Source organism: Solanum stenotomum, chromosome 4 (assembly GCF_019186545.1).
Source record: "Solanum stenotomum isolate F172 chromosome 4, ASM1918654v1, whole genome shotgun sequence".
Classification (NCBI taxonomy): Eukaryota; Viridiplantae; Streptophyta; class Magnoliopsida; order Solanales; family Solanaceae; genus Solanum; species Solanum stenotomum.
The window spans coordinates 11,110,050-11,137,875 of NC_064285.1; the positions used below are offsets into that span (position 1 = coordinate 11,110,050).

The window sequence follows — 27,826 nt, forward strand, 5'->3', positions numbered from 1 at the left end:
AAAAAATTGAAAGACATTTTCGTAATCCAACTTTAGACTAAGCACCTTCTCACTTATAATATAATCAGATGCCGCAATTTTTAGTGATTTCTTGAAGAGTTAAAAAGTCATTTAACTTTAATGGCTTCACACTTATAGAATAATAATAAATAATAATAATAATAATATGACAATGATAATAAAAAAATTGAAGGGCATTTTTGTAATCCAACTTTAGACTAAACACCTTCTCACTTATAATATAATATGATATGATATGATGATGTGGGTAGAGAATAATAAAGAGTCTAGTCAAACCTTTGAGGATAGTGAGGGTTTAGGATTTAAATAGGTTGCACAACCTCAAGAACCTACTATGAATGAAACTTATGCTAATGCTAAGTAGGACTTAGGTGAGACTTTTGTTGGTGTTGGAGAGGACTTGGGTGGAAATTCTGTTGTTGCGGCATCTGATGTTTCATTAGTTGCATATGACTAAAAAAGTGAAACAGAAGTTAGTGAAGATTCAAACTATGCAGATTTGTTTGATGAATATGATAGTGATGTTCATGAGGTGGTTAGAATTTTTAAGAAAGAAAAAAAGGTTGTCAATTTTTTTTAAAAAATTGCAATCAAAATAATAAAGAGAAAAGAAAAGGTCCCTAGATCTGAAGGAGTTGATTTAGAAAAAAAAAGAGTTGATTTTGAATATGATGATTATTTATTTGAGAAAGGCAGAACGCATAAGCGGCCCCTTGAACTTGTAAGGATTTTCCTTAAAGACACCTTAACAAGGACTCCTTCCTATTGAACACTTAAACCACTCAAAAAATGTACCTATCAGACACACCTGTCTGACTTGGCACTTATCGTGTGAGGCACTCCTTTTGAGCGCGTTTCTTTTTGAGCGCGTGAAGTGAGAAAAAAAAAGGTGATGTGTCTGATTGGCACACTTTAACATACTTAACAGTCAAAATCTTCCCCTTTTATTTATCCAACCCTAGATTCTTACCTTTTATTTATTTCTCATCTCTTTCTTCTCCACATCTCACCATAGTTGCTACTACAGTGGAGATCAAAAAAAATTCTTCATTCGTCTTTTTCACAGCGAAGGAAATGTCCAATTTGTCGATTTCAACTTCTTCAGATGCAAATGTGTTATGTCGATGTAGGGTCAATGCTGAATTGAAAACTTCATGAACACAACTTAATACAGGACGTCGATTTTTTTGCTGCAAAAACACAAAGGTAAGCTTTTTATCATTATTCTAATTTGGTTAAACAAATCGTTGTCAATCGCTAATTATAGTTTAATTACTTTGATAATTTGTGTAGAGAAGAGGTGGATGCGATTATTTTCGATGGTACGATGATGAAGTACCACCTCAAGCAAAAAAGATCATATGGGGTCTATTGAAAAGAATCAAATCCTATGAACAAGAGAGGAAGCGGGCAAGAAAAATCAGGATCATATGCGTTATTGCACTCGTGATTGTTGCTATATGGAAATATTTATGTTAGTAGTCTTAGAGTGATTGTATTAGTAGTCTTGTGTTTCTGTTGTACTGATTTTGGAAGAAGAAATGGAGATAAGTTGTTCATTAATCTATCATATTGCTCATCTCCGCGACGCGGAGGCATCTTTAAATTCCCATTCACACATAATTGCTCATCTCCGCGAGTGTTCTACCTCAAACTCGCTTTGTTGAATTAATTTAGGAATCTCTCTCCACGACGTGGAGTTGGCACGGAGTGCTCTGCCTGGAATTTGATTTCACGAGCCATATTATAATTCCTACGGAGATGCCTTAAGTGACATTTTTCAAGCTTCTTCCTTGCTTTCTTCACCTCCAAAGAACAATAACCATACTAAGTGAACAACACAATAACATTAAGCTCCAAACAAGCATGAATTATCGACAAAAAATTCTTGGCATTTCCTTGTAAGAAAATCCACATTTAAATCACTAGTTATAGTGTACATCAAAAACATATTAAAGCAATCTCAGTATTGTTTCCTGCTTGCATTACATATTCAAATAAAACAACCTCTAAGTGTATATCAAAAACACCCAACACGTATTAAAGTAGTCACACCCCTCTGTTCTTTCTCTTGTTGCACTAGACGTTTGCAGATCCACCTCCTTTGGACTTACTCATGCGTTGTAATTGTGGAGTGGTGATAGCATCTTTACCCTTCCATTTCAGTCCACGAGGCTTATAACTAATATCAATGTTTGTTGGTGTTGCACACTTGAAAACAACTGGAGTATCAACTCTTTCACCTGTTGTACCAGGTTGTATACAAGAAACTGAAATAAGTGCCTATTATCAAAGTAGATTATAAATAATTGAAGTTTGTTATACTCTTACATTCAATGTTTGTCTACCACTTATATCATCAGTGTAGGTGCCAAATCCCACAATCTTAGGCCTTTTGTTTCCTCCTGTTGATGTTGATACTCCTTCTCTTCCCTTACCTCTTCCTGCTTGTTGCCCTCCTGTAACAGTTGAAGTATCATCACCTCCTCTCCCCCTGCTTTTTCCCCTGCCTCTTCCTCTGTCTCTTCCCCTGCCTCTTCCAGCTTGTTGAACTCTTCTAACAATTGAAGTATCATCACAGATAGAAGTTGATTGTTGGCCTGAGTTGACATGTTGTGATGGTCTCCAGGTTGGTGGCTGACTAGAACCTACAGGTTGGCCTGAGCTTGGTGGTTGGCTAAAGCTTGTTGGTTTCCTTGAGCTTGGTGGTTGGCTAGAGCCTACACTTGAGCTTGGTGGCTGGCTATAACCTGTAGGTTGCCTTGAGCTTTGAGGCTGACTTGAGCTAGCAGGTTGGCTTGAACTTGCAGGTTGAATTGAGCTTCCAAGCTGACCCATTTCAGAAGATTTAATAGTGTAAATAAGAAAAAGAAAAACTGTATTGCATTTTATCTATTTAATTGAAGTAATTAAAGGTTGGCTTGAGTATTACCACATATTTGCAGGCTTTATTATTGTGGCCTTATTGATGACACTTGGAGCAGGTCATTTTTACACCTCTCCTGGACAACTTTCCGTACTTCTTTCTTGGCTCATCCTTTGACTTTCTTCTGCATTTTGGTGGTCTGCCAGGCATTTGCTTTGGTTCAGGAGGCTCAATCACTATATCACTAGTGTGAGGCCACATTTTCATGTTAGGTATTGGCTGGATAAAGTACTTATAAGCCTTCATGAAAGTATCTTTTCTATACCAATGTACAACATGATCTTCAGGGTCTTGGCCTGCATACTGATATGCCAAAACAGCATGTTGACATGGTATGCCTCTCAACTGCCAGGTTCTACAAGTACATGTCTTTTTTCTGATATCAATAATATGCCTATAATGACCATCTAAAATTTCATATCCAAATTGGCCATTGAACCTAACTTGACAATCTCTAGCATAATCTTTGTTTTCTTCAAGTACTAAACTTGCCATAGGAGAAATGTCTGATATCCAAATGTCAACAAATTTTCTCATCTCAACATTTCTATCCATTATCTTATGCCTAATCTCCTTTAACATGGTGATAATTGATTTATGTCTAGCAGCCAATATCCAAGAATTAAGTGTCTCACACATATTATTCTCAACAATATCACACTTAGCATGCTCTTTAAAATATGCTTTACACCATGTCTTTTTTTCATAATGTAACAAGTCCCCACAGATCTTATTACCAAGTTTATTAAGTTTGTCCATTTCATCTTGAAATTTTACCTCAAAACTTGATTTTGCACATCTCCAGAATTGTTTTCTTCTTTCTTCTCCTTTCCAATTCTTCTGCCAATTAGACCAAATGTGCCTAGCACACATCCTCTGCTCACAATCTGGCAACAACTCCATTACGGCTGCTACAAGACCCTACATATCATAATAATTGAAATTGAAATTTATAACTAATAATAATTAAATAAATAGGCAATGGGATCAATATTAAATAAAATTAACATTAAACTAACATTTTGCATATCATACATCACAGTCAATCCATGTCCAGTGCCTAAGTTTAGTTCTTGTATCAAGAAGTTGATGAAGAAACTCCAACTATGCTTTGTTTCTTGATCAACAACTGCCCAAGCAATTGAAAACATTTGTTGATTTCCATTCCTACTAATTGCAACTAACAATTCACCCCTGCAAGCAACCTTCAGAAAGCATCCATCAAAACCAATGATTTTTCTACATCCTTCCAACCAACCTCTCTTTAATGCATCAAAACAAACATAAAAGTAAACAAACATATTCTTTCCTGGAGTAGATTCCATGTCTATCCTCACCCAACATGAACTATCAGGATTAGTCTGTTTTATCATGTCTGCATAATCACACAACCTTGCAAACTCCATCTTCCAATCACCCATAAACTCCTTGAGAATCATCAATTTTGCCCGATAACAAAGAGTTCTTCCAACATACAATCCTGTCGTCTTCCTCACCAACTCTTGAATTTCCCACAACTTTATATAAGGTTGAGAAACTATTCTGTCCCTAAACTTATTTGCAATAAAGTTAGATGTACACAACTTGTTTTTGGTTGTGGTAGGGCACTGATGAACAGGATAGTAATTCTTAACAATAAAGTCACCAGAATCTTTGTCTAAACTAGCATACAACAACCATTTGCATTTCTTATGCTGACATTTAACTCTGACTCTATGTTTTTCATCAGGCCTCACTTTTAATTTGACTTTATATTCCACAGCATACTCTGTCACAGCCTTTCTAAATTCTATGGCATTTTCAAATACCATACCAAGCTCAAATATAGCAACTACACAATCAGGATCAAATCTAACCTTTTTACTTTTTCTTATAGCTGGTAAATCAACACCTTCTACAGCTTCAAGATCTAATTCATCCCTACTGTCATCACTATCTAGTTCTGAACTATCAATATATTGCTCATCTCCCCCCAATCTTCCTACATACCTAGCAGCCTTGTTCATTCCAATGTCTTTAAATCCTCTATCAACACCGGCTACTCCAAGAATTATTTCTTCTGTAGGAACAGGTTTTTTCCTCTGCAATTTGGTTCTCCTTTCATTTCTAAGAGTTCTTAGCTCTTCATCAATCTCTGAGTCATCATCATCTGGAATAGCAAACTCTTGTGAATCATCACTAATATCCCAATCTGTTTCAACACCTTCAAGATCTGATGCATCATCTACACCAACTTCAACATTAATATTCTCAGATTGGGCCCCTTCATCCACATTAATATTATGTGAGTTTTCTACCCCATCATAATTAACATTTTCACCAACTGTTGGCCCACAAAGATAACCTGTAGGGACCTCATCTTTAATAACCTCTACCTCATCCACAACATGTTGAACATACAAGTCCAAAAAGTCACCATCACCTATGTCTTTTATAAGGTTTAGTAAGCTGAAATCGTTATCCACTAAGACAAAGTTATCGGTTGTAGGGTCTTTAAAATAAAATCCACCCACAGTAACATACCCCATATCTCTAGTATAAAAAAGCAATTCCATTTAAGAAAAGTGGTCTTTATCGATACTTACATATTCCACTTCACTTTCCCCTATGTAAGTGAGACCTCCACCAGATGTGCCTTCCACAAATATACCACCATGGTGAAAGCGAGTTACTACAATAATATCCATAAGATTCCCTGAAAAAAATTCAAATAAATTCGACAAATTACTGACAAGAAAATCCTAAAAAATTCAAACTTTATTCACATATGTACAAAACATCATCATTGTAGTAATATACAAAATAGACGCTATATTTAAAGTGGAAATTGACAGCAATAGTCATAGAGATTCGAAAATGAACTTACTTCACAAGATTGAACACAAAATCTCCTAGCTTTCTCGAATCAATCTTAAAACACAACAACAAAAGTTATTTTCTTGAATCGACCACGCCGTAGGAAGAAAACATGAAGATTATTGATCAACTTTCTTAAATAGTCCATATATTGAGCGGGAATCGTGAAAGAAATTTCTAGGGTTTTTTGGAACACATTTTGGGGATTTAGAGAAATGACTGAGGGGTTGGGTGTGGGGTTAGGTGTTTTGTGTTGTGTATTACCACGTAGGATTAGATTTTTCCACGTAGGAAATGTGTAATGTCACGCGCTCCACCTTAAAACAAATGCCTCACACGATAAGTGCCAAGTCAGACAGGTGTGTCTAATAGGTACACTTTTTGAGTGGTTTAAGTGTTCAATAGGAAGGAGTCCTTGTTAAGGTGTCTATAAGGAAAATCCTTACAAGTTCAAAGGGCCGCTTATGCGTTCTGCCTTTGAGAAACAAAGTACTTTAAAGGATAAGATAGCTAAAGATAGTCGTACTTTGATTCAAATGAAGTTGTTAGCTTTGAAATAGACACTGATAAAGATGTTGGTAAGGAAGATGATGTTCTGTCACGATCCAATTCATCGGGTCGTGTGGACATCTACTCTAACACCTAGATTGGAGAACTCTTACCATCCAATTTAAAAAGTAAAAATTACATGGTTAAGCAAATATATGCTAGTTAATTAGTCATCACAGTTTTAGTTAATTAATTACCATTCGCGACCAACATTCAATGATAATTACGTAGACTGAGATTTCGAGTTTGTATAATTCGCACGTTTGTATAATTCAGAATTTGTTTAATATAATTTGTATAACTTTTGTATAATGTAATTTTGAATAATAAAATTTATATAATTGTTTAAAGTTTAGATGTTTATGTTTGTATAAATTCATTATTTCGAGTTTATACAAAAACAACTCAATTATACAAACGTACCCGTAAATTATACAAACTTACCCACGAATTATACAAACTCACCCGCGAATTATATAAACCTTTGAATTATACAAACGAGCAGCTTAAACTGTAGCTATAACCCGTAAATATACAAACTATAACTATGTAGCATAATTAAATTTATTACAATAACTATTTGCGAAAATTTCCAGTTAAAAACAGACCATACAAAAATTTATAAAACATAAGAACTCTTTTTAATAATTAAAATAATCATGAAAACTCAAGTATAAGAAACATCTTTACATACATCTATCATGTTTGATTGTGTTTAACTTACTTCCTTTATGATATATCCAAATTTAAAAAATATTTCATCTGCATCGTTAGATTAGATTTTGTATGAATCACAAGCTATGTTAGAGGTCTTAATTACAAAGAAACAAGTACAGGGGTAAACATGAGTACTAGAGAAGACATGCATTTTGTGAAATATTTGGGAGTATGCATATGTAGTTAGCTTACCATTCATCGACACTAGATCATATATTTGGGAATATCATGCACCCTAAATATAATTTAATGGTCAATAAAATGAGTTAAAATTATGAGGTATCATATTTATATGAGGGGACCTTTCTAATTATTATTTTTATATAATATAAAAAAAATAACACATAAATGTGTCTTTAAATTTGATCTCAATTCACGTCTACGCCCTCTAGCTTTGGGTGTACACAAGTATACACTTTAACTTGTATAAAACTAAGAGCATGTTTGGAGTGACTTAAAAGTTGGTCAAACCTGCTTTGAAGTCATTTTTAGCTTTTGAAAGTGTTTGACAAGGTTAAAAATGACTTTAAAAAAAAAATAAAAAATAGGTCTCCTCCTACTTTTTATTTTTTGACTTAAAAGTCATTTAAGTTTGATTTTTTAATTTTTGACTTAAAAACTATTCTTTTTAAACCAATACAAATGGGCTCTAAACAAATAGACACTAGTGTCCTACATGATGTTCTATAGGATAATTTGTGTCCCGCATGAATATTGCCACATAGGACGTATGTGTGTTCAATTTTATACAAGTTTAAGTGTTTACTTGTATACACTCAAAATTGAAGAACATCAATATCAAATAAAGTCAAATAAATGAACATATTTATGTATTATATATCTAAAAAGAAATCATTATACAAAAGTCAACAAAAGGAAGAGATGAGAATGAAAAAGTGAAATTCTAACCACAACATTCTTCCTGAAAAATATTTAAAATATTAAAAATAAAAAGTAGCACAAACAAATTGAACCGAAACCAAGAAAGTATCACAAACACCAAACTTTTTCTGGTTACCTGAGCAGCCTTGGCCCTAGGCCTCACAAAAGAAGTGACAAATTACACAAAATTCACAATCTTCAAAGGGATAGCCTTATCCAACCTCAACACATGTGTGCACCACATAAAAGAAAACTCAATATCTTTAGAAAGATACCCATTGTGCCACGTGTCTTTCAGGATCCATGAAAAAAATGATCAAAACCCCAAAAATGTATCCTTTTGTATAATACATTGCCAACCCAATAACTACCTAAAAACTAGTTTAGTTAGTGTGAGGTGAATTACAGGATGGCATCTTTGGCAACTCTTGCTGCTGTGCAGCCCACAAGTGGCCTAGCTGGAAGTTCCATTGCTGGAACTAAGCTACATGTTAAATCATCTCGCCTTAATGTCAAGTCTACCAAATCCTGCAGGTATGTGTCGAAGGCTAGTCAGTTAAACACCCTTGCCCGAAAATTTATATTGCATAAATAGGTTAAAAATTACCTTTTATACATATATATTAAATCTTGAACACCCTTAAATTACTGACTTAGCCACCACTGATAATGTATAGAAGTTAAACTCATATACTAAGGACTTATCATGTTGCTAATCCCACTTATTATATCACTACTAGAAAAGTCACTATTTTTCCACTGAAAAATCATTAGTGGCTAGTTTCATGGATATTTTGATTGAATCCGCGAGAAAAGAAAAAATAGTACGTATTGTTTTCATATGGAAAAATCAGAAAGTTTTCCACTATTTCAGTGATAATCTATTTCCGAGATGTGCTTTTCTGAGTGAGATGGTTCGGTGGGAAATGAGTGGGAAAATCATGTTCTATACCACATATTACCATTAATTTCACGGTGAGCAAAAACCTTTGATTATAGTAGTGTATGATATTCGCTGTTATTTATCTTTTAGATTCTCAGATGGTGTATATCTTTTGTATTGTGTATAGAAGTTAAACTCATGATATATAGGAGTATTTAGGATTTATACATGAGTGTCTTTAACCTGTTGTGGAAAGTCACTTTCCTTATTTTTCTTATATTTGGTTATATCACTTATGATGAAAATTCACTTATAGTTAGTTATCTTTGTATATATACACTGTCAATGTATAGAAGTAAACTCGATCTTGACATCCTGGTACTAAAGCATAGTTCGTGCAACGGTATAGGAGGAATCAGTTGTATACAATAAAAGAAGGGCACTCTGTAAAAGTAAGCGCGTGTTTTTATTTGATCGTTGTAATCTGATTGATTATACATTTTTGCTAGGGCTGGTGCTGTGGTTGCAAAGTATGGTGACAAGAGTGTATATTTTGATTTAGAGGACTTGGGCAACACCACTGGTCAGTGGGACTTGTATGGTTCAGATGCACCCTCACCATACAACTCCCTTCAGGTATTTCATCTTTTTTACCCTTTAAACACATTCTTTCTTGCAGCAATACTTCATGTTTAATAGTCTGATTGACATTTAACATGACCGTCTGAGGAGTTTCTAACGTTATGCTTTTGATTGGAAAAGAGAAGAATTTGTCATCAATTGTCAATAGTCTTAGTGACTTTTTCTTATCATTTTTACCAGTTGCAATCGATATATTTTTTCCTCTATAGCTTTCAAATTGGTAGGAGATGCAGAGCATTTCAATATTATAGGCATTAGTAACTTTTTCGAGTTTAAATTCAACTTCTCATTCATTGTTATTATAAGCAAGTCTTCAGTCTTGACTTGTTGGCTTTCTTAGGTTCAATTATGTTGATGGGAAACTTTATGTATTTTCGAGTACTTGAGCATGTGTGGAGCATAAGAAATTGTCTTAACAACCAAGTCTATACGACAATAACAGCATACCTAGTGCAATCTCACAGGTGGGGTCTAGGGAAGGTAGTGTGTACGCAGCCTTACCCCTACCTTGTGAAGTTAGAGAGGATGGTTCCGATAGAATCTCAACTCAAGTTAAGCATATCAAATCAGGTATAAAAAGGAAATACAGTAGAGAAGAAGTCATGTTGGAAATAATGCACAAGTCTATATAAGCCGAAATAGCTTTCGTGAGGATTATGAACACAACCTGGCCTTTCCAGACAAATTATTGGAAAAGTTTTTGGTCTACTTAAGATCAGTACTCACTAATGAGCATAAGAGCTATAAGCAACAAAACATAATTTCTCACCTATGCAAACATTAGTGTCTTCCGGGTAGAAAATGCAATTGAACTGTTTCCTTGTTACATAAGCTCATACGTGGATCCAAGATTTTAAGTCAGGGGTATAGAGTATCACTGTACCTACTACTTCTTTGTGGAAGCATACTTATTCTAGACATAAGTGTTATAAAATTTTCATTAAACACACAGTTAGAGTCGAATGCACCAACTACTTCGCATCCACCACTGCTTAAGCTAAGTGTGTGTTGTGACAATCATTAAGAGTTTGTTTGTTATGCTTGGAAGGAATGATTGAGTCTGTGTAAGCTCAGAAGTTGGCGGTAACTTTCTCTTGTATTGCGTTGTGTTTTGTAGAGCAAGTTCTTTGAGACCTTTGCCGCTCCTTTCACCAAGAGAGGATTGTTGCTCAAATTCCTGATATTGGGAGGTGGCTCAACTCTTGCATACTTCAGTTCAACAGCGTCAGGGGATATACTACCAATTAAGAAAGGGCCGCAACTTCCACCCAAGCTTGGTCCACGCGGAAAGATCTAATTTCTTTTCAATCAAGCTTTCTCAACCTTCATATTGTAATTGATGTATCTGGTCTCCAGCTTGTAAGTATTCTTGAAGCCTACATGAGACCTTTGTTACAAGAAGTTAAATCTTATGGCATTCGGTTTATCTTGTTGCAAAGTTGGAGCTTGTTTTCTATCATGGTGTCGTATGACATTCAATTTATCTTGCTGAGATGCTACTTCTGTCGGTTCACATAGGTGTCAATGCCTATTTAATGTTTTTAATTAAGCTTTGTTTATGAAGTCACTGACTTCATAATTGCTCACTGTTTAATTGAAAGGAAAAATTACTTATAAATTGCAAGGGAATTGCCTTAAATCGAAATGATTATACTATATCGACGTGTAAACTTCAAGTTGCCGATTACAAAACTCTTTTAGAAGAGGCTATCCAAGGTAAGAATGGACAATAATAAAGTCCATAATTTCCATGGTTATTTGTCAATGAGGTGACGTCTTCTGCAGAGTAAATCATTTCAAAAGGTGTCACACCAGCAGTCCTATACTAACTATATATTCCCTATTTACAATAGGAATGACTTAGTGAAATCCTAGGTATGTGTGATTCATCTTAGTATGTACATTTGACGCTGATTGTCACTTTGATGAATTTCTCTGTCTTGCCTCTGATGAGTTGATCAATGTTCTGCAGTGACGTCATTTAGTGGCGTGCAGTTGGACTTCTAGCACCAACTAAGTTATCTAAGTAAGAAAGTTTCTTGTTTGTAACTACACTAAGTGGTTTCTTTGCATCAACGTCTATGTCCTCCTTCACATCTTTCTTTGTGTCATTATCTCCTTGTTCCACTGTCCAACCCATGAAATCCAACAATGTCATTGACGTTGGATTCTCTGCAGCGTTAAGCTTTTCTACTTCTTCCCTAGCATTTGGGAAACTGCCTGATGGTGATACCCGTAGTGAATCTCTTAAAGGAGACTTCTTCATTTCAGCACAGGAAGGATTTTGGGCCGTAGCATCTACTTGGAGAACATCTTCAATCCGTGACATCACTGTGTGTGCCCTGCTCTCTATTATTCTTGAATAGCTTTCTAAAACAGCTTGCCCCACGTCCTGTAAAAAAGAGAAAACTATACTTATGACTTACTTAGAAGGCCAACAACTAAATTGCTTTTAGCGTTGCAGCATTATGTTTGAAGCCATTAGGACATCAGGAAACTACGTTAGGGAACAACAAATACGAGATGGATATTCTGATTACAACCAAAAACATCCAAGTGGATTAATACAGAAACGCGGAACAAGCCTAAGATTCTCTCGAATATCATTATAACTTGGTATAATACATAAATATGCCCTTTAACTAGGCCTCACCTGACATCTATACCTTCCAACTTTGGGTATCCACAAGTAGACACTTTAACTTATATAAAATTCAAAAAAGTAAACACACATGTCCTACATGGAATAATACATGTAAGATGCAGTGCAGGACACGAATTGCCATGTAGGGTGACAGGTAGGACGTGTGTGTCTACTTGTTCAACTCTATACAAGTTAAGTGCATACTTGTGCATATCCAAAGCTGAAGAGCAACGTTTATTTATTATGACTAAAACTTTTATGGTAAATAAATAGAGGTTGCTTCTTACCTCATTGTATTGGATTTTGCTAATGTCTAGAGATGACTGAGGAATTCCAGGGAATCGCTGCTTAAGAATTAGCAAGATAGTCTCTGCTCTGTCTTCAAAGATTTCTCTCTTCTCTACGCTAACGGCAGAACCCCATGCTGACTTCCCATCTTTAGACGTCATCTTTCGTCTCCAAATAATAACAGAAGCCTCAAGTTTGTTCTTGAGGTCTAAAATTTTATGTTCTGAAGTCAAGTCCATAGTTGTGAGGAAGTAGTCAGGATCAAAGTATTCGTCAGTGATACTCCTATAGATCGTATCTCCAAGACTTGCTCTCCCATTCTACACATAAGAAGAGAAAATATTAGATCATGACGTGTTATTCTATTCCACCTCTTAGAAAGAAAACAACTTCAAATGAAAATACTTATATAAGATTTCTCGTTTGTTCTTGTACCTTAGGTAGGGAATCTATATAACTTTCAGGGATTTCCATTTCTAACAAGATTTGAGCATTTATGGCCATGGCTGCTTTAAGAACTTGGTTTACTGAATCCTTTTGAAATTGTAGCCATTTCCTTGTAACATCAGACAAGCCATTAGTCGGAACCTTAGGAGTCGGTATCCACCATTTGTCATCGTTCCTCCCTTCCTGTGATTCGTCATCCTTTGATACATACGAGAACTCATTTTGGTCTTTAAAGCTATCTAAGCAGTCCTGTTGGTCATCAATCCAAGCTTAAACATCGATAGCTATAGATTACATTAGTTTGAAATTTAAATTGAAGTTTTTCTCTTACGAGAAGCATAGCATCTAGCTTGCGTAATGCTGGAACGTTCATTTGAAGATCATTTCTCTGCTTTGTCACCATAACCTGACAAACAAAAAATTCATATTGACCTGTTAGTTTTAGCTAGATATATGATATACGCGAAGAGGAGTTTCTGGGAGAGAAAGAGAATTACCTCCATGCATGTTCCGTCTTTTGATATTTGTTTAGAAGGAACGAGTTCAACAACATGATCTGTTACAGATAACAACCAATCGATTTCTCTTCTCCATTTGGCTTTTCTATCTGCTGGCATTGGCTCTAATCTCTTCTGTTCCCCAAAGGCAGAAGCTGCATTTTGAGAAAAATAGGCAAATAGAATGAATATCATATAAAATAGAACCGAGATAGTATATACAGCCTGTGATCTGGTGTAATTGCAATACCTGCTAGGTTTGTGATCGCGTTTGACAATGCCAACGCAGAAGACACACCCTTTCCTCCACCAGACATATCCTCGCCAAGCAACAACTTTGCAAATTTTTCCTTCATCAGCTCCATATCTATATTGGTACCGGAGAAAAATATAAGAGAGGGGAAATAGAAATCTAAACTCCCTTCGTTAACTAGTATGAAATTGAGGCGTAATTGTTGTTATATTGTACTATTATGACAATGCAGGTAGTTAGTTCGCCATGAATAGTAAGAAAGATGGACAAAATTAGAAGATGTCTTGCCTGAAGGTGGGCACTGTTTCAGGCGTGGGCTAGAGACAACAGGGGTCTCATTGGCCAAACGCAACTTAATAGACTCGCTGCGACTTAGCACACAGCCAGTCTTTTGAGAATCAACAGGCTGATCTTCACTTTTCGTTTCATCCCCTGAATCAATGCTATTACTGGTCTCAATAGTAACACTTTCTGTTTCCTGTCCTGTTCCATCTTCAGATTTTCCTTTGAAATGCAACAACTTTGCCTTGCACATTTCTTTCGCTTCCTCAAGCGCTGCTCGAACCATCTTTTTGATTCAAGCTAAATTGAAATATGTTACACAATGCAACAATATAATTATGGAGTTGTTGAAACTCGAGGAAACGGGGGCATAAAGAGGAGGTGAATAATGCAAAGTTTAGCGTTTTTCTATTAGCAAAGAAAGGAATTTAATTAGAGAAAGTTTTGCTCTTTTGATGGAGAATGGAAGAGATTTTGGTGTTAATTTTTTTTAATGGCTGAGACAACGTGCGGTGCATGTTTTATAGCAAACAAGTTAGTACTTTTCTAATTTGATGACTTTATATAGAAATTTTACCTTTTGTTGCTATTGCTATTTATATTCGAATAATTTTATTAATCTTTTGACGAAAAAAATCGTATAAGATTAGGTATGTGTGTTTATTTGGATGAATGTTGTTTGCTACAAATGAAATTCAGACATCCTTCCCCCCAAAATAGATCAAAGGTGTGAAATAGGTCTTATTTGTTATTTCTTTCCAACTTGGATGCCCTATGTGTTTTTAAGACATGTCATAACGAGTTCTAAATCTCTATAAATATAGAAATATACATACATATATTATAACCCTCACTAATTATTTTAAATTGAAGTGCGGCTGGTTGATTTATTAAGATGATAAAAGCTTTTAATAACAATAATAATATAACAATAACATAAAGATTGTTGCTACTATAAACAACAATAATTATAAGATGGTTGTATAAGAACAAAGGTGAAGAACTGTCACAATTACAAGAGTATTAAGTTACTAAGTCATATTATAAAAGTCTGCGAGAGGGTTACGATAAAACTCAAAACACTTTTCGATCATCATGACTTCATGAGGTTATGATAATGAATTAATTGCCTGCCACACCAAATTTACAGAGTAACGGTTGAAACCCATGAGCGGTGCACCTCTGTCATGGTCAACTTTTTATTTAATTTTGCCTTTATATTTATTGAAAATATTTTTTTTGTCCACCAGATAAGTATTATCTTTCAGAAAATATTTCTTAATGTACCAATTCCATCGATTCTAATGAGCTATATAATATAATAATAATAATAAGCGGTATACACCAAATTTGAGCTCACTAATTGGTCTAATTGAATGTGTCAGCTCAATCTTTTACTATATTTTGATCAGTAAGCAAATCCATGAAAATCTTTACTAATTTTTGAGAAGGTATAATAAATATATAAATTTGATCTTTAATATTTATGTTTTTTAATTTAGTTTCAACTAACATCTATGTTTTTTTAATTTTAAGTGTGCATAATAAGACACTTAAACTTGTATAAAGTTGAACAAGTGTCTACATGCATCCTACGTGACATAATACAAGTAGAATGTCATGTAGGACAAATGTGTCTACTTGTTCAATTTTATACAAGTATAAGTGTCCCCTTGTACATATCCAAAGCTAGAGGGCGTTATGTAGGATGCGCCAAAGTTAGAACACAAAATTATCATGTAGGATGATGTCACGTAGGAAGAATGTGTCAATTTATTTAATTTTGTACAAATTTAAATGTCTACTTGTGCACATCCAAAATTAGAGGACATCTATGTCAACCGACCAAAATTAAAAGACACATTTATGTATTATGACTTCTAAGAATGCACTTATTAACTACTTCGATTTGAATCCAATTGAAAGAATTATAAACAAGTATATCGAATTTACTAAGAACATAGGTCTTTTTCTTTTGATATTCATATTATGTTCTCTAATGACTTGATTATGCAAAGGCCTATCTTCATATTTTAAAAAAAGACATAAAACATAAATGTGTCATTTAGCTTGGCCTTATTTCACATTTATATCCTCCAATTTTGGCTATGCACAAATAGACACTTAAATTTGTATAAAGTTGAACAAGTAGACACATGAATTTTACGTGATATTATACACGTAGGACACCACATAGGATAGGATGCAAAATGCCAAGTAAAATGTGTGTGTTTATTTGTTTCACTTTATACAAATTTAAATGTCCACTTGTTCACACTGCACACCAAAATTGGAGAAAATAAATGTAAGCCTAGACCAAGTTAAATAATATATTTATGTGTTATGCATTTGAAAAATATAGGGGCTGGTAATAGAATTTCCACATAATTTGAGTATTAAGTTGGTGAAGTGGGACAAATATGAGGATGTATTTATATATTATCTCAATATAAAATCATTATAATAAATAGTCTCACCCACATCCACAAGAAGCATGCGGTTAATGGGACAGGATATGTTTTTCCATCCTTTATTCCTTAAGTTATTTAATTTTGGATTAATGTTTTCTAAGAAGGAAAATACTTCATTTAATTAAGGTGAAGATAGATTTTGAAGGAAGAGAAAGTAAAAACTAGAGTAATTTGATGTCATAAAAAAATTACGCCTAAAATAAAGAATAAGAATGATATCCATTTAATTTATTTTAAAATAAATAAAGCCAACTCTCATTTATAAAATTAAAAACATAACAAAATTTACTTGCTTAAAGGTGTGTTTGGTACGAAGGAATTTTTCATGTTTAGTTACTTAAATATTTTGTTCCGAAACTGAATGAAAATGACTTTTCTACATAAAGTAAGAGAAACATTTTTCAAAATTATCTTTCAACGTCATGACTCACAATTCAGGTGTTTTTAAGCTCATTTAATCAAGTGTAGTTTTAGTACTAGACATAGCTCAGGAATGTAAGTAATAATTCGTGTCAAGTTCGAGGACATTTTCATCACTTTTCAATTATAATTGACATAAATACATAAATATGCTATTTAATTTGAATTCAGATATCATGTAGGCCCTCCAACTTTTGGTGTGCATAAATATACACTTAAACTTGTATAAAATTGAACAAATAGACACCATCCTACTTGACATAATGCACATAGGATGCCACACTGTACACACAATTTTCATGTAGGAACGTCACGCAAGACGAATGTGTGATGTGTCTAATTGTTCAATCTTATACCAATTTAAGTGTCTACTTGGCACACCCATAGCTAGAGGACATAGATGCAAGATGAAGCATGGAGACGTTTATGTAGTATGGGTATATAATTCACATGATAATTGTACACGTTTTAGAGCCCAATCACTGAGAACCACCAAATTGTACTATCAAAAGATAAGTTAGTTATAAAGAATCAACATAGTCTCAATTCTTCCCAATCTTGCAGACACTTATACCTAACCTCATATAGAAGAAGAATGGAATCTATAGGAGTACTAATGGCATGTCCAATGTCATCATACTTAGAACAACAACTCGACAATCGATTCAACCTCATACGTTACTGGAACTTCTCCGACAAGAAACAATTCATCAACGACTACGCTCATTCAATACGTGCTGTTGTGGGCAACGCTGCTGCTGGTGCTGATGCAGAGCTTATCGAGGCGTTGCCTCAGCTAGAAATTGTGGCTAGTTTCAGTGTTGGTTTAGATAAGATTGATTTGAACAAGTGTAAAGAGAAGGGTATTAGAGTGACTAATACACCTGATGTGTTAACTGAGGATGTTGCTGATCTTGCTATTGGACTAATGTTGGCTGTGCTTAGGAGGATTTGCGAGTCTGATCGATATGTTAAGAAGGGATTGTGGAAGGCTGGTGATTTCGAGTTGACTTCTAAGGTTAGTGTTCTTTCTGTTTCATTTTATATGACGATATTTATTACAGATCGAGCTTAAGATATTAGTTTGATTGGTGGAAGAAGATGTTTAAGCAATAGATGATAAGTTACTTTGACAATTTTGGATTTTATACATGAAGTTATGCTCCGAGTCAAAAGTACAGGGTTCAGATGAACCAGATACCACCAGGCTACATGTACATCAACATTTACCTGATTCATCGCTCTTTCTTTTGCAGTTTAGTGGAAAAAGAGTTGGTATCATAGGATTAGGGAGGATTGGCTTAGCAATTGCAAAGAGAGCAGAGGCTTTTGATTGTCTAATCAGTTACTACGCGCGATCAGAAAAGGCAAATACAAATTACAAATACTATCCAACTGTAGTAGAACTGGCTACCAACTGTGAGATCCTGGTCGTGGCGTGTGCACTAACTCCTGAGACTCGTTACATTGTCAACCGTGATGTGATTGATGCATTAGGTGCAAAAGGGATTCTTATCAACATTGGAAGGGGACCTCATGTTGATGAAAAAGAGATGGTATCTGCTCTTCTTGATGGTCGATTAGGGGGCGCTGGCCTTGATGTGTTTGAGAATGAACCTGAAGTACCTGATAAGCTGTTTGGCATGGAGAATGTGGTCTTGTTGCCTCATGTAGCTAGTGGTACAGAGGAAACACGCGAGTCGATGGCTGACATTGTCATTGGTAACTTAGAAGCTCACTTTCAGAACAAACCACTGTCAACTCCAGTAGTTTAGTAATGTAACTAAGATTTTGGTTGTCATGGTTGTCTGGAGGGCTACATGTTGATGTAAATTTTGGTTCCTTTGTTAACACTCTTGCTAATCCCTGCGTTGTTAATCTTTGTATTACTAATCCATGTGTTACTAATCCCTGCGTTATCAATGTTTGTACCAAACAACCCCTTAAAAGTACATTGTCTCCTTGGTTTTATGAGTTTTCCCTCTACTGCTTCGTAATGTTGAATAATTCATGGAGTATGATCACACTAGAAATATAAATACCTAACTTGCTCCTCAGCAATTTAACAGACCCTTATTTTATTTGATGTTGGTTAGTTGAAGGACTAAAATCACAAGCATTACTTAATTGAATGTCAAATGTGCTTAATCAAGTATCACAAGGACTAAAATAAGAATAATACAATAACACAAGTATTAAAAATGTTATTTTCCCAAACATTATGATAGCGTCATTTAACTAGGGTTCATTTCACATTTATGTTCTCCAACTTTGAGTGTGTATAAGCAGATACTTAAACTTGTACAAATAGACACATGAGTCTTACTTTAACATAATACACCTAAGACACCATGTAGGACACAAATTTCCATGTAGTATGCCACATAGGACACAAATTGCAGGTAGGATGCCACATAGCATGCGTGTGTCTATTTATATAATTTTATACAAATTTAAGTGTCTACTTGTGTACACACAAAATTAAAGGGATAAATGTGAGTTGACGCCAAATTAAAGTGCATATTAATCCCTCTGTTCAACAATAATTGTCCCCTATTGATTTGACATAGGAATTAAGAAGCAATAAATTATAGGGTTAATTTTACTAAATCACTCCTATTAAATAAATATAAATCATCTAAATGTTGAAAAATGATAATATTTAATAACAAGGGTAAAATAGACACAAAATGATAAATTATTTATTACTTTGTTATAAGCTGAACAAGTATGATCANTTTACTAAATCACTCCTATTAAATAAATATAAATCATCTAAATGTTGAAAAATGATAATATTTAATAACAAGGGTAAAATAGACACAAAATGATAAATTATTTATTACTTTGTTATAAGTTGAACAAGTATGCTCAGATATCTCAAAGGCATAATACATATATTGGACTCTAAACTTGGCTTCAAATTTTAACTTTGACCTCCAACTTTTATAGTACACAAATAGGCACTTTAACTTGTATAAAATAGAACAAGTAAACACACGAGTCCTACATGGCACAATACACGTAGAACACCACGTAGGACAAAAAATGACATGTAGGACATGTGTGTCTATTTGTTCTATTTTATACAAGTTAAAGTGTCTATTTGTGCACTATGAAAGTTGGAGGTCAAAGTTAAAATTTAAAACAAAGTTTAGGATCCAATATATGTATTACAAAATAACAATGGACAAGTATAAATGCACGGACAATTATGCCATCTTAAAATTTGTTCAAGAACCAAATCACCTCTTAAATTCTTATTAGTAAAAACAAAAAAGTGAAACCTAAATTTAACATTTTACTCGCAAAAAGCCAATTGGTGTGCAACAACGCCCAAGTTCATAATGGCGATGGCGAAAATAGGAGTATTGATGACATGCCCAATGTTATCTTACCTAGAAGAAGAGCTCAACAAGCGTTTCAATCTCTTCAGATTCTGGGAAGCTTCTTCTAAGTCTGAGTTCTTCACTCGGAACAGTGACTCAGTCCGAGCTGTTGTGGGAAACGCATTTTTTGGTGCTGAATCGGAGCTCATGGATGCATTGCCAAACTTGGAAATTGTATCATCTTACAGTGTGGGTTTGGATAAGATTGATTTGGTAAAGTGTAAAGAGAGAGGGATTAGAGTTACTAATACTCCCGATGTGCTCACTGATGATGTAGCCGATGCAGCGATTGGACTGATATTAACCACTTTGAGGAGAATTTGTGTTGCTGATGGATTTGTTAGACGCGGGTTATGGAAAAATGGCGATTTCGAGTTGACATCAAAGGTTGTTATTATTCTATGCTTTTCGTACTTCCTTTAATATATTTGAAGAGAAATCCTCAATTTTGCATATGTGAGTTTCGCAAAGCATAACCAATTGCAAGCCTTAATCATCCTGATTAGGAATAATAACATACTCAGAAAATGATTCGTAAAGATTTACTATTCAATCCAAAAGCCTATACAACTCAACATATTCACAATTTTGCATATGTGGGAAATTGTTTGTCAAGTAATGTATTTGGCTCTCGGAAATTGAACATTGGTGAAACTTTTAGGATAGCGGAATTTTTTGGAGCTCCTTTGGGAATAGCTCATCAGATTACTCTCACTAGGAGACTGCTCAGAATCAGTATTATCAAATGGGGTGCTTAAGCCCTGAAGCGAGACTCAAAGTGTGTTGAGCGCTTCACCTCGCTTAATGTGCGTCTTAGTGTCGTCATCAAGGTACTAAGACATATTTTTCCTTGCCAATGAACCTCTTTTGAAGAGGCGGCACTAAACTATTGATATTTCACTTTATCATAAAGTAAGTTCAATTTCTTTGATCATATATTTGTCATTCATATTTATATTTTTTAGTCTGGGACCAAACATATATATTTGAATTTTTTTCTCCCTTTGCGCCTTTTTCATTAAAGCTCACGCTTTATTTGTTCTTTGCGCTTAAATCCCCAACGTACCTTATAGCTTTTTTGGACTTTTTGCTTTTAATAACACTGCTCAGAACATGGTTTAAGTCAAGTTAAGAAGCAGAGTTCATAAAATGTTGCTTCTGATTACTCCTTTGGTGATCTGCTGGGAAATTTGTGAAGGTATTTGCTCTTGTAAATATGGAGAAATGGAGAAGATGGCATATAAGTAGTATGAAACATCAAGTTTTTTGGATCCTTAGAACAGCTAGTAGCCTGGTCTTCCCTTGCTGTGATCTGGATATCACTTGGAGTAAAATCTGTCAAATGGTGGAGAGACTGAAAACCTATGCCAAGATCCACTATTGTAATATGGCAATTACCGGATTAAGGCAAGGTTAAAGTCAATTCAGATGGAAGCTTCCCAATATCTAGTGGGAAAGTAGGAATTGGTAGAATTATTAGAGACTTTAAGAGGGAGATGATAATGGCTTTTGCTATTCCCACTAAGTGCGGTAGTAGTAACCTTGCTGAAGCCTATGCAGCAATGGTTGGAGCAGCTTGGTGTGTCGGTCATGGATACACTAAATTTGTTCTGGAATTAGACTCCCTTATAGTGGTGAACATGCTGAAAGAAAGGAGCACTGAGAATTACAAATTAAGAGCTATCATAGACGACATCATACAGATTTTATCTCAAGCAGAAGTGGAAGTCTAACACTGTTTTAGAGAAACTAACAAGTAGCGGATAGCTTAGCTAAATATGCAACTACGCTTCGAGATGCGACTTATATGACTAGGTTTCAAGCTCTGCCCAGGGATGCTAGGGGCCTTACCAAGTAGATTGGTGGCAAAAGCCTATTATAAGGATCGAGCATGATAATACAATTTTTTTTTTCTGAACGAAGAAGTAGTTATGCTCATCTGTGTGGAATTCATGGTTTTTGTATCACACAGCTATTTGGGAGTCAGGCCAAGCCCCCCTCCATTGTCCCATTATGCAATAACACACTCCAGAGCATGCTGGGAAACTTTATTTAGAAAACGAGCAGTAGTACTTATAGGAGTTTCTTTGCAGAATGCCTGCTGAGTCTTGAAATAGTATGGATATATCGTCTCAAGGCCTCAAAGTATGTAAAACAGTAAACATAATGAACTTCCATTAGACCTGGATCTTTTTTTTTCATGACAAAAATTTAAATGCTGAATTCTTCTTTTTTTTTGGTCTTTTATTTTCACTTTTATCAAATGATGACTGCTCCTTGTTTCAGTTCAGTGGTAAATTAGTTGGCATAATTGGATTGGGCAGAATTGGTTCAGCAATAGCAAAGAGAGCTGAAGCTTTTGGATGCCCCATTAGCTACCACTCCAGATCCAAGAAACCAAACTTAAACTACAAATACTACTCTACTGTGGTTGATTTGGCTGCAAGTTCTGAAATCCTTATTGTTGCATGTGCTTTGACTGAAGAAACCCGAGACATAGTCAATCGTAAAGTGCTTGATGCATTAGGTCCAAAGGGCATCTTAATCAACATAGGACGAGGTGCACATGTAGATGAATCTGAACTTGTAGCTGCACTGATTGAAGGTCGTATTGGTGGGGCCGGTCTGGATGTTTATCAGACAGAACCAGAGGTTCCTGAACAATTGTTCGGACTTGAGAATGTTGTTCTATTGTCCCATGCTGCAAGTGATACAGTAGAAACTTGCACAGCCATGGCAGACCTTGTTATTGCAAACTTGGAAGCTCATTTTCTTCACAAACCATTGTTGACTCCTGTGCTCTGAACATGTTCATTCATCAGTGCTTGCTGGGCAATCATCAAGAGTTGGATCTTTGAACTCATTGAACATTTCCAAGATTCTGGAATTGTATTCTTTTTTCTTTGATGATGATATCAAGTTGTGCATTTGACTTTCAAAACCAAAACTTTGAAGGATGGGTTTTATTCTGCTATCTTCCAAGAACTTATGTAGTGTTGTAAATTAATAGTAAGTGGAATACTACAAACTAAGATATTATTGACGAGATGTAGAAAGGGGAGAGAATTTTTCGTCTTTAAAAGGTGAATAACATTCCAATTTATAGGATGAGAAATCACTTCAAAAAAGTCACAAATATTACTCAAATTAATACATACATTGTAACCTATAAAAGTTTCATGTAATTTAGTCAATGTGTATGTACTTCTATGGAGGACAAGATACAGAAAGCTAGATTGAGATGATTCGGGCATATAATGAGGAGATGTATGGATGTCCAGTGTAGAGGTATGAGAGGTTGGCTATGAACGGTTTCAGGAAAGGTAGATGTAAATCGAATAAGTATTGAGGAGAGGTGATTAGATATGACGTGACCTTGGATAGAAGGTTATGAAGTACACGAATTATGGTAGAAGATTAGTAGGTAGTAGCACATTTTCTTGTCATTCATTCATACTAGTAGTTATAATATTGCTCTTTTAATTATTTAAGCATCGAGTTTTGCTATTATTTGTTGTTTTTTTTTATAAATTAACTATCATAATATTTGTTGTAGTTAATGTCCTGTTATTAGTGGTATTATTTTTGTTACTATCTACTCCCTCCGTTTAAAAAAGAATGACCTCCTTTTTTTTAGTCTGTTTAAAAGAGAATGACCTCTTTTTTTTTGTAACATTTTAATTTCAATTTTCCACGTGACATGTTTAAGACCACAAGATTAAAGGGCAATTTTGTACATTTCACATAACTTTAATTTAGAACCACAAGATCCAAAAGTTTTCTTTATTTTCTTAAACTCCGTGTCAAGTCAAACTAGGTCATTCTTTATGAAACTGAGGGAGCATTATTTTTTTTTTACTTTTATTACTTCTTCTGAACTACTTTGAACTATTTTTCCATTGAAATAACTTCTCTACCTTTAAAATAGAAGTAAAGTCTACATACCATCTACCCTCTTCAAATTTCACTTGTGAAATTATATTGAATATGTTATTATAGTAGTAATATAATCCAATAGCCAACAACCATCCAAACAAGCTGTAAAGTCCTAGACATAGTGACCACCTCTAGTATAGACATGGCCTACAAAGCTTATGATTGACTATGGAATATATGCAAAGAGATTCTAAAATGGCAAATTCAACTTTGTGATAAAGCTACTTCAACACTCCTTTTCCTTTAAATCTGGTCCTTAATTAAGGCAAACCCAGAAAGTGTCTTTCTCAAAGGCATCATAACCTTCTTGATAAGTAAAGTGAGTGAGCATAATTAAATTTAATCTACTCATGGATACATAACTAAAAGTTACATTTTCTTTGAAAACATACAATGGCCAGATCTTGCTTTCAAAAGTAGAAAAAAAAATGTTAAAAAAGAGGGAAGGGGTTATGAACAAGAGGAATGACTTAACTAAGAGTAACTACATCGCGATGCACTAAAGCTCCTGCTATAGTACAAGGAAAGGGCCCGACCACAACAGCCTATAATATCTTGTCAAGGAGAAGAGGCTCCTTTGAAGATTAGGAAGTTTAGAGTCTCTAAAGTGAAATAGATAAATGTTCCTTTAGTATGAGTAAAGAAACACCCAAAGTTTGATCCCACCACACATTGCCATCCACCTCCATACTTCTTGTCAAATTCCTGTATAAAAATTAAAAAAAAAAGAACAAGAAAGGGCAAAATCTTAGGTATAAATTAGTACAATTTTAAATCTTAATAACTCAGTTGATTGACTATCTAAACTTTCATTCGAGTACCAAAGTTTTAAAATTAATAAATTTTGGTACATTTGTATGAAGAAAAGATTGATTTTTTCTTTTTGAAGAATGTGGAGAAGAGGTGAGACCTTCTTGATGTGAGCAGCTATAGATTTGCAGTCTAAAACATCATAAAGATCAAGAGCTTGAGAAGCATATGACATAGCTTGGATCTGCATCTTTACTGGCATGTCTGTGTCTTCAATCAGTGCTTTGCCTTCTAACATACTGTTTTGCTATGAATTAAGATGAAGATGAAGATGAAGATGTTAGTGTGAAAATCAAGAAAAGAAATTAAAGAAGCTCTCTGCACTTTCTTTTTTCTTCTTTTTGGCTCTTTCCAAAGAGTGACTAAATAGAAATTGCTCAGCCCAATCTCTTTTTGAGTGCAAGTTTTTAAATCCATCCAAATGACATAGTAATATATAAATATGTCTCGTGTTTAAACCTATTTAAAATTGAACAAATAGATGTGACACATGTTTTGTGATATTCTACATGACAATTTGAGTCTTACGTGATATTTTACGTGTATTATGTCATGTAGTACTAATGTATGAAGTTATTTAATTATATACAAATTTAAGTATCTACTTGTACATATTTAAAATTGGAAGACATAAAAGACATATTTATATATTATGTTGAAGAAAAATCATAAGGCTTTAAATTTAAATATTGGGGAAAATAAAAGGTTTAAATATTGGAGATAGGAGTACTAATGAGATAAGATTGTATAGAAATAGTATTGATACCAAATTATAGTACTGTAAAGTTTGGCTGCAAACTTAAAGTTTGTGTGTTAGGTACATGCCATATTCGGTACTAGTTTTATATAGGGCTAATCCATCGGTGACCTTCTAAAATTAGCACTAACTTTCACTTAGATACTCTAACTAGACTTTGTTCATTTTAGACACTTCATGTAAGGTCTTGTTGTGTCATTTTGACACTTTCGTTATAATCAGCAAAAATATATAATGTGTGTAATACATTCGCGAATGAATTGTAAAGTATCCAATTAAATGAAGACATTTGTCATTTGTGCCCAAAATAATTCTTAAATAATAAATTTTGAGAAAAAACAAAAAGTAGCCAATAAATCGATGACATGTGGCATTTTTTGCCCACATAATTAAAAAAATATTTAACCAATTAACAAAAACTATTTTGCAGCCTTCTCAGTGTCTTCTCCAAAATACTAACTTTTTTGTAGAAACGCTGCCCCCTCCCCAGTGGCCCTTCTCAATCATACACAAAGCCTTTAATTNTGTAATACACTCGCGAATGACGTGTAAAGTGTCCAATTAAATGAAGACATTTGTCATTTGTGCCCAAAATCATTCTTAAATAATAAATTTTGAGAAAAACAAAAAGTAGCCAATAAATCGATGACATGTGGCATTTTTGCCCATATAATTAAAAAAATATTTAACCAATTAACAAAAACTATTTTGCAGCCTTTTCAGTGTCTTCTCCAAAATACTAACTTTTTTGTAGAAACGTTGCCCCCTCCCCAGCGGTCCTTCTCAATCATACACAAACCCTTCAATTGTATAAAAGAATAAAGCTAAATCATGGATTTAGATTCTTCTTAATCAATAACAAAGCAACTAAATTGAACGGAAATCATTAAAATTAACTGGAGAAAGATAATTAAGAGAGCACTTACCGTAAAAGCTAAGTTTGAAGGCCTGTGAAGGAAGAGGAAAAATTAAATCCACTTCCATATTACAATAGTAAATTCCTCCAAAAAAGAATTTCATGATTATTTCAATATTTAAATCTTGAAATAGGTTTTTAAAAAACATTCGCCATGGATGGAGTTAAGCTTGAAAAATGGAGGCTGAAAATGGGGAAAAAGAAGAAGAAAACATAATTAAAAATTGATTAAATAACCTTTTCACGCGCAATAAACGAGTGTATCACTCTCTATGACGTGTATGCAAAAAGTGTCAAAATGACACAATGAAAAGTTACCTAAGGTGCCTAAAATGAACAAAGTCAAGTTAAGGTGTTTAAGTGAAAATTGGTGTCAACTTTAGGGAGCCACCGATGGGTTAGGCCTTTTATATATAGTAAAATTATGATATTTCCTCCGTCCAATAATAGTTATCTATTATATTAGAGAAAAGACATAAAGTGACATCTAAAGTTATTTCGAATTTTCAAAAAGACACCTAAACTAAGCATGCGTTCTATTACCCCCCTAAATAATCCTGAATTGATATTATTACATCCTTTTTTGTCCACCTGGCATGGAGAGTGTATGCACTCTCTTAAAGAGAGTGAACAAACTAAAAAAATGAATATAATTTTATTTTTACAAGTATTTTGCTATAAAATATATTTTCTTAATTTTCTTATTATTTTAACTTTCCTCCTTATTATTTTTTTCTTTTTCTTTCTTCCTTCTTCTTCAAAAAATCATTGTCATCTTCATTGTAGCTTCTCACTTTCAATGTCACTTTTTATCACAACTCCACCTCCATTTTTTACTACTATTAGTTTAACTCTTTTCAATTTTAAAATTATATCTAAATATTTTATTACATTTCGAACAATTTGATAAACCCATTAGATTTCAAGATGATTAGTATGTATTATTTAGTTTTTTAATCCAAATTTCAATTAAACTTTTTCAATTTTCGGAGAATTCTGATTCTTTCAAAATTATCATTTCTAGTTTTGAAGTTATATGAAAATGAGATAAATTAATTGATAATACCTTCAAAATTTTGATTTTTCTTAGAAAAATAATTAGTTTTGTTATCAATAACACAAATTCTAGAAAATAGTATAATGTTGGAAAGAAAGAAATTTGACCGAAGAAGAAGAAGAAAAAGAAGAAGAAGAAGAAAGAAAGAAAGAAAATGGGGGGGGGGGGGGGGGGGGGGGGGGG

The 27,826-nt window shown here is 34.2% G+C and overlaps 4 protein-coding genes across 4 annotated transcripts; 2 read left to right on the forward strand and 2 right to left on the reverse strand.

Annotated features, from left to right (window-relative positions):
* Positions 1–8,279: 8,279 nt before the first annotated feature.
* On the forward strand, positions 8,280–10,932 carry LOC125862089 (photosystem I reaction center subunit VI-2, chloroplastic-like). Its single transcript, XM_049542082.1, has 3 exons — positions 8,280–8,485; positions 9,344–9,470; positions 10,594–10,932. The coding sequence occupies exons 1-3, from the start codon at positions 8,361–8,363 to the stop codon at positions 10,771–10,773; spliced, it is 432 nt and encodes a 143-aa protein (XP_049398039.1). The 5' UTR covers positions 8,280–8,360; the 3' UTR covers positions 10,774–10,932.
* Positions 10,933–11,188: 256 nt separating this feature from the next.
* Positions 11,189–14,264, reverse strand: LOC125862090 (rop guanine nucleotide exchange factor 12-like). Its single transcript, XM_049542084.1, has 7 exons — positions 13,894–14,264; positions 13,603–13,719; positions 13,353–13,507; positions 13,187–13,261; positions 12,844–13,104; positions 12,408–12,728; positions 11,189–11,868 (listed from the first exon to the last, which is right to left on the reverse strand). The coding sequence occupies exons 1-7, from the start codon at positions 14,171–14,173 to the stop codon at positions 11,458–11,460; spliced, it is 1,620 nt and encodes a 539-aa protein (XP_049398041.1). The 5' UTR covers positions 14,174–14,264; the 3' UTR covers positions 11,189–11,457.
* Positions 14,265–17,271: 3,007 nt separating this feature from the next.
* LOC125861264 (uncharacterized) lies at positions 17,272–23,139 on the forward strand. The gene is made up of 4 exons (XM_049541202.1): positions 17,272–17,796; positions 18,035–18,552; positions 20,080–20,554; positions 22,454–23,139. Exons 1-4 carry the CDS (start codon positions 17,374–17,376, stop codon positions 22,970–22,972), a joined length of 1,935 nt encoding a protein of 644 aa, XP_049397159.1. The 5' UTR covers positions 17,272–17,373; the 3' UTR covers positions 22,973–23,139.
* Positions 23,140–24,216: 1,077 nt separating this feature from the next.
* LOC125862511 (uncharacterized) lies at positions 24,217–25,285 on the reverse strand. The gene is made up of 2 exons (XM_049542604.1): positions 25,014–25,285; positions 24,217–24,808 (listed from the first exon to the last, which is right to left on the reverse strand). The coding sequence occupies exons 1-2, from the start codon at positions 25,149–25,151 to the stop codon at positions 24,662–24,664; spliced, it is 285 nt and encodes a 94-aa protein (XP_049398561.1). The 5' UTR covers positions 25,152–25,285; the 3' UTR covers positions 24,217–24,661.
* Positions 25,286–27,826: the final 2,541 nt, after the last annotated feature.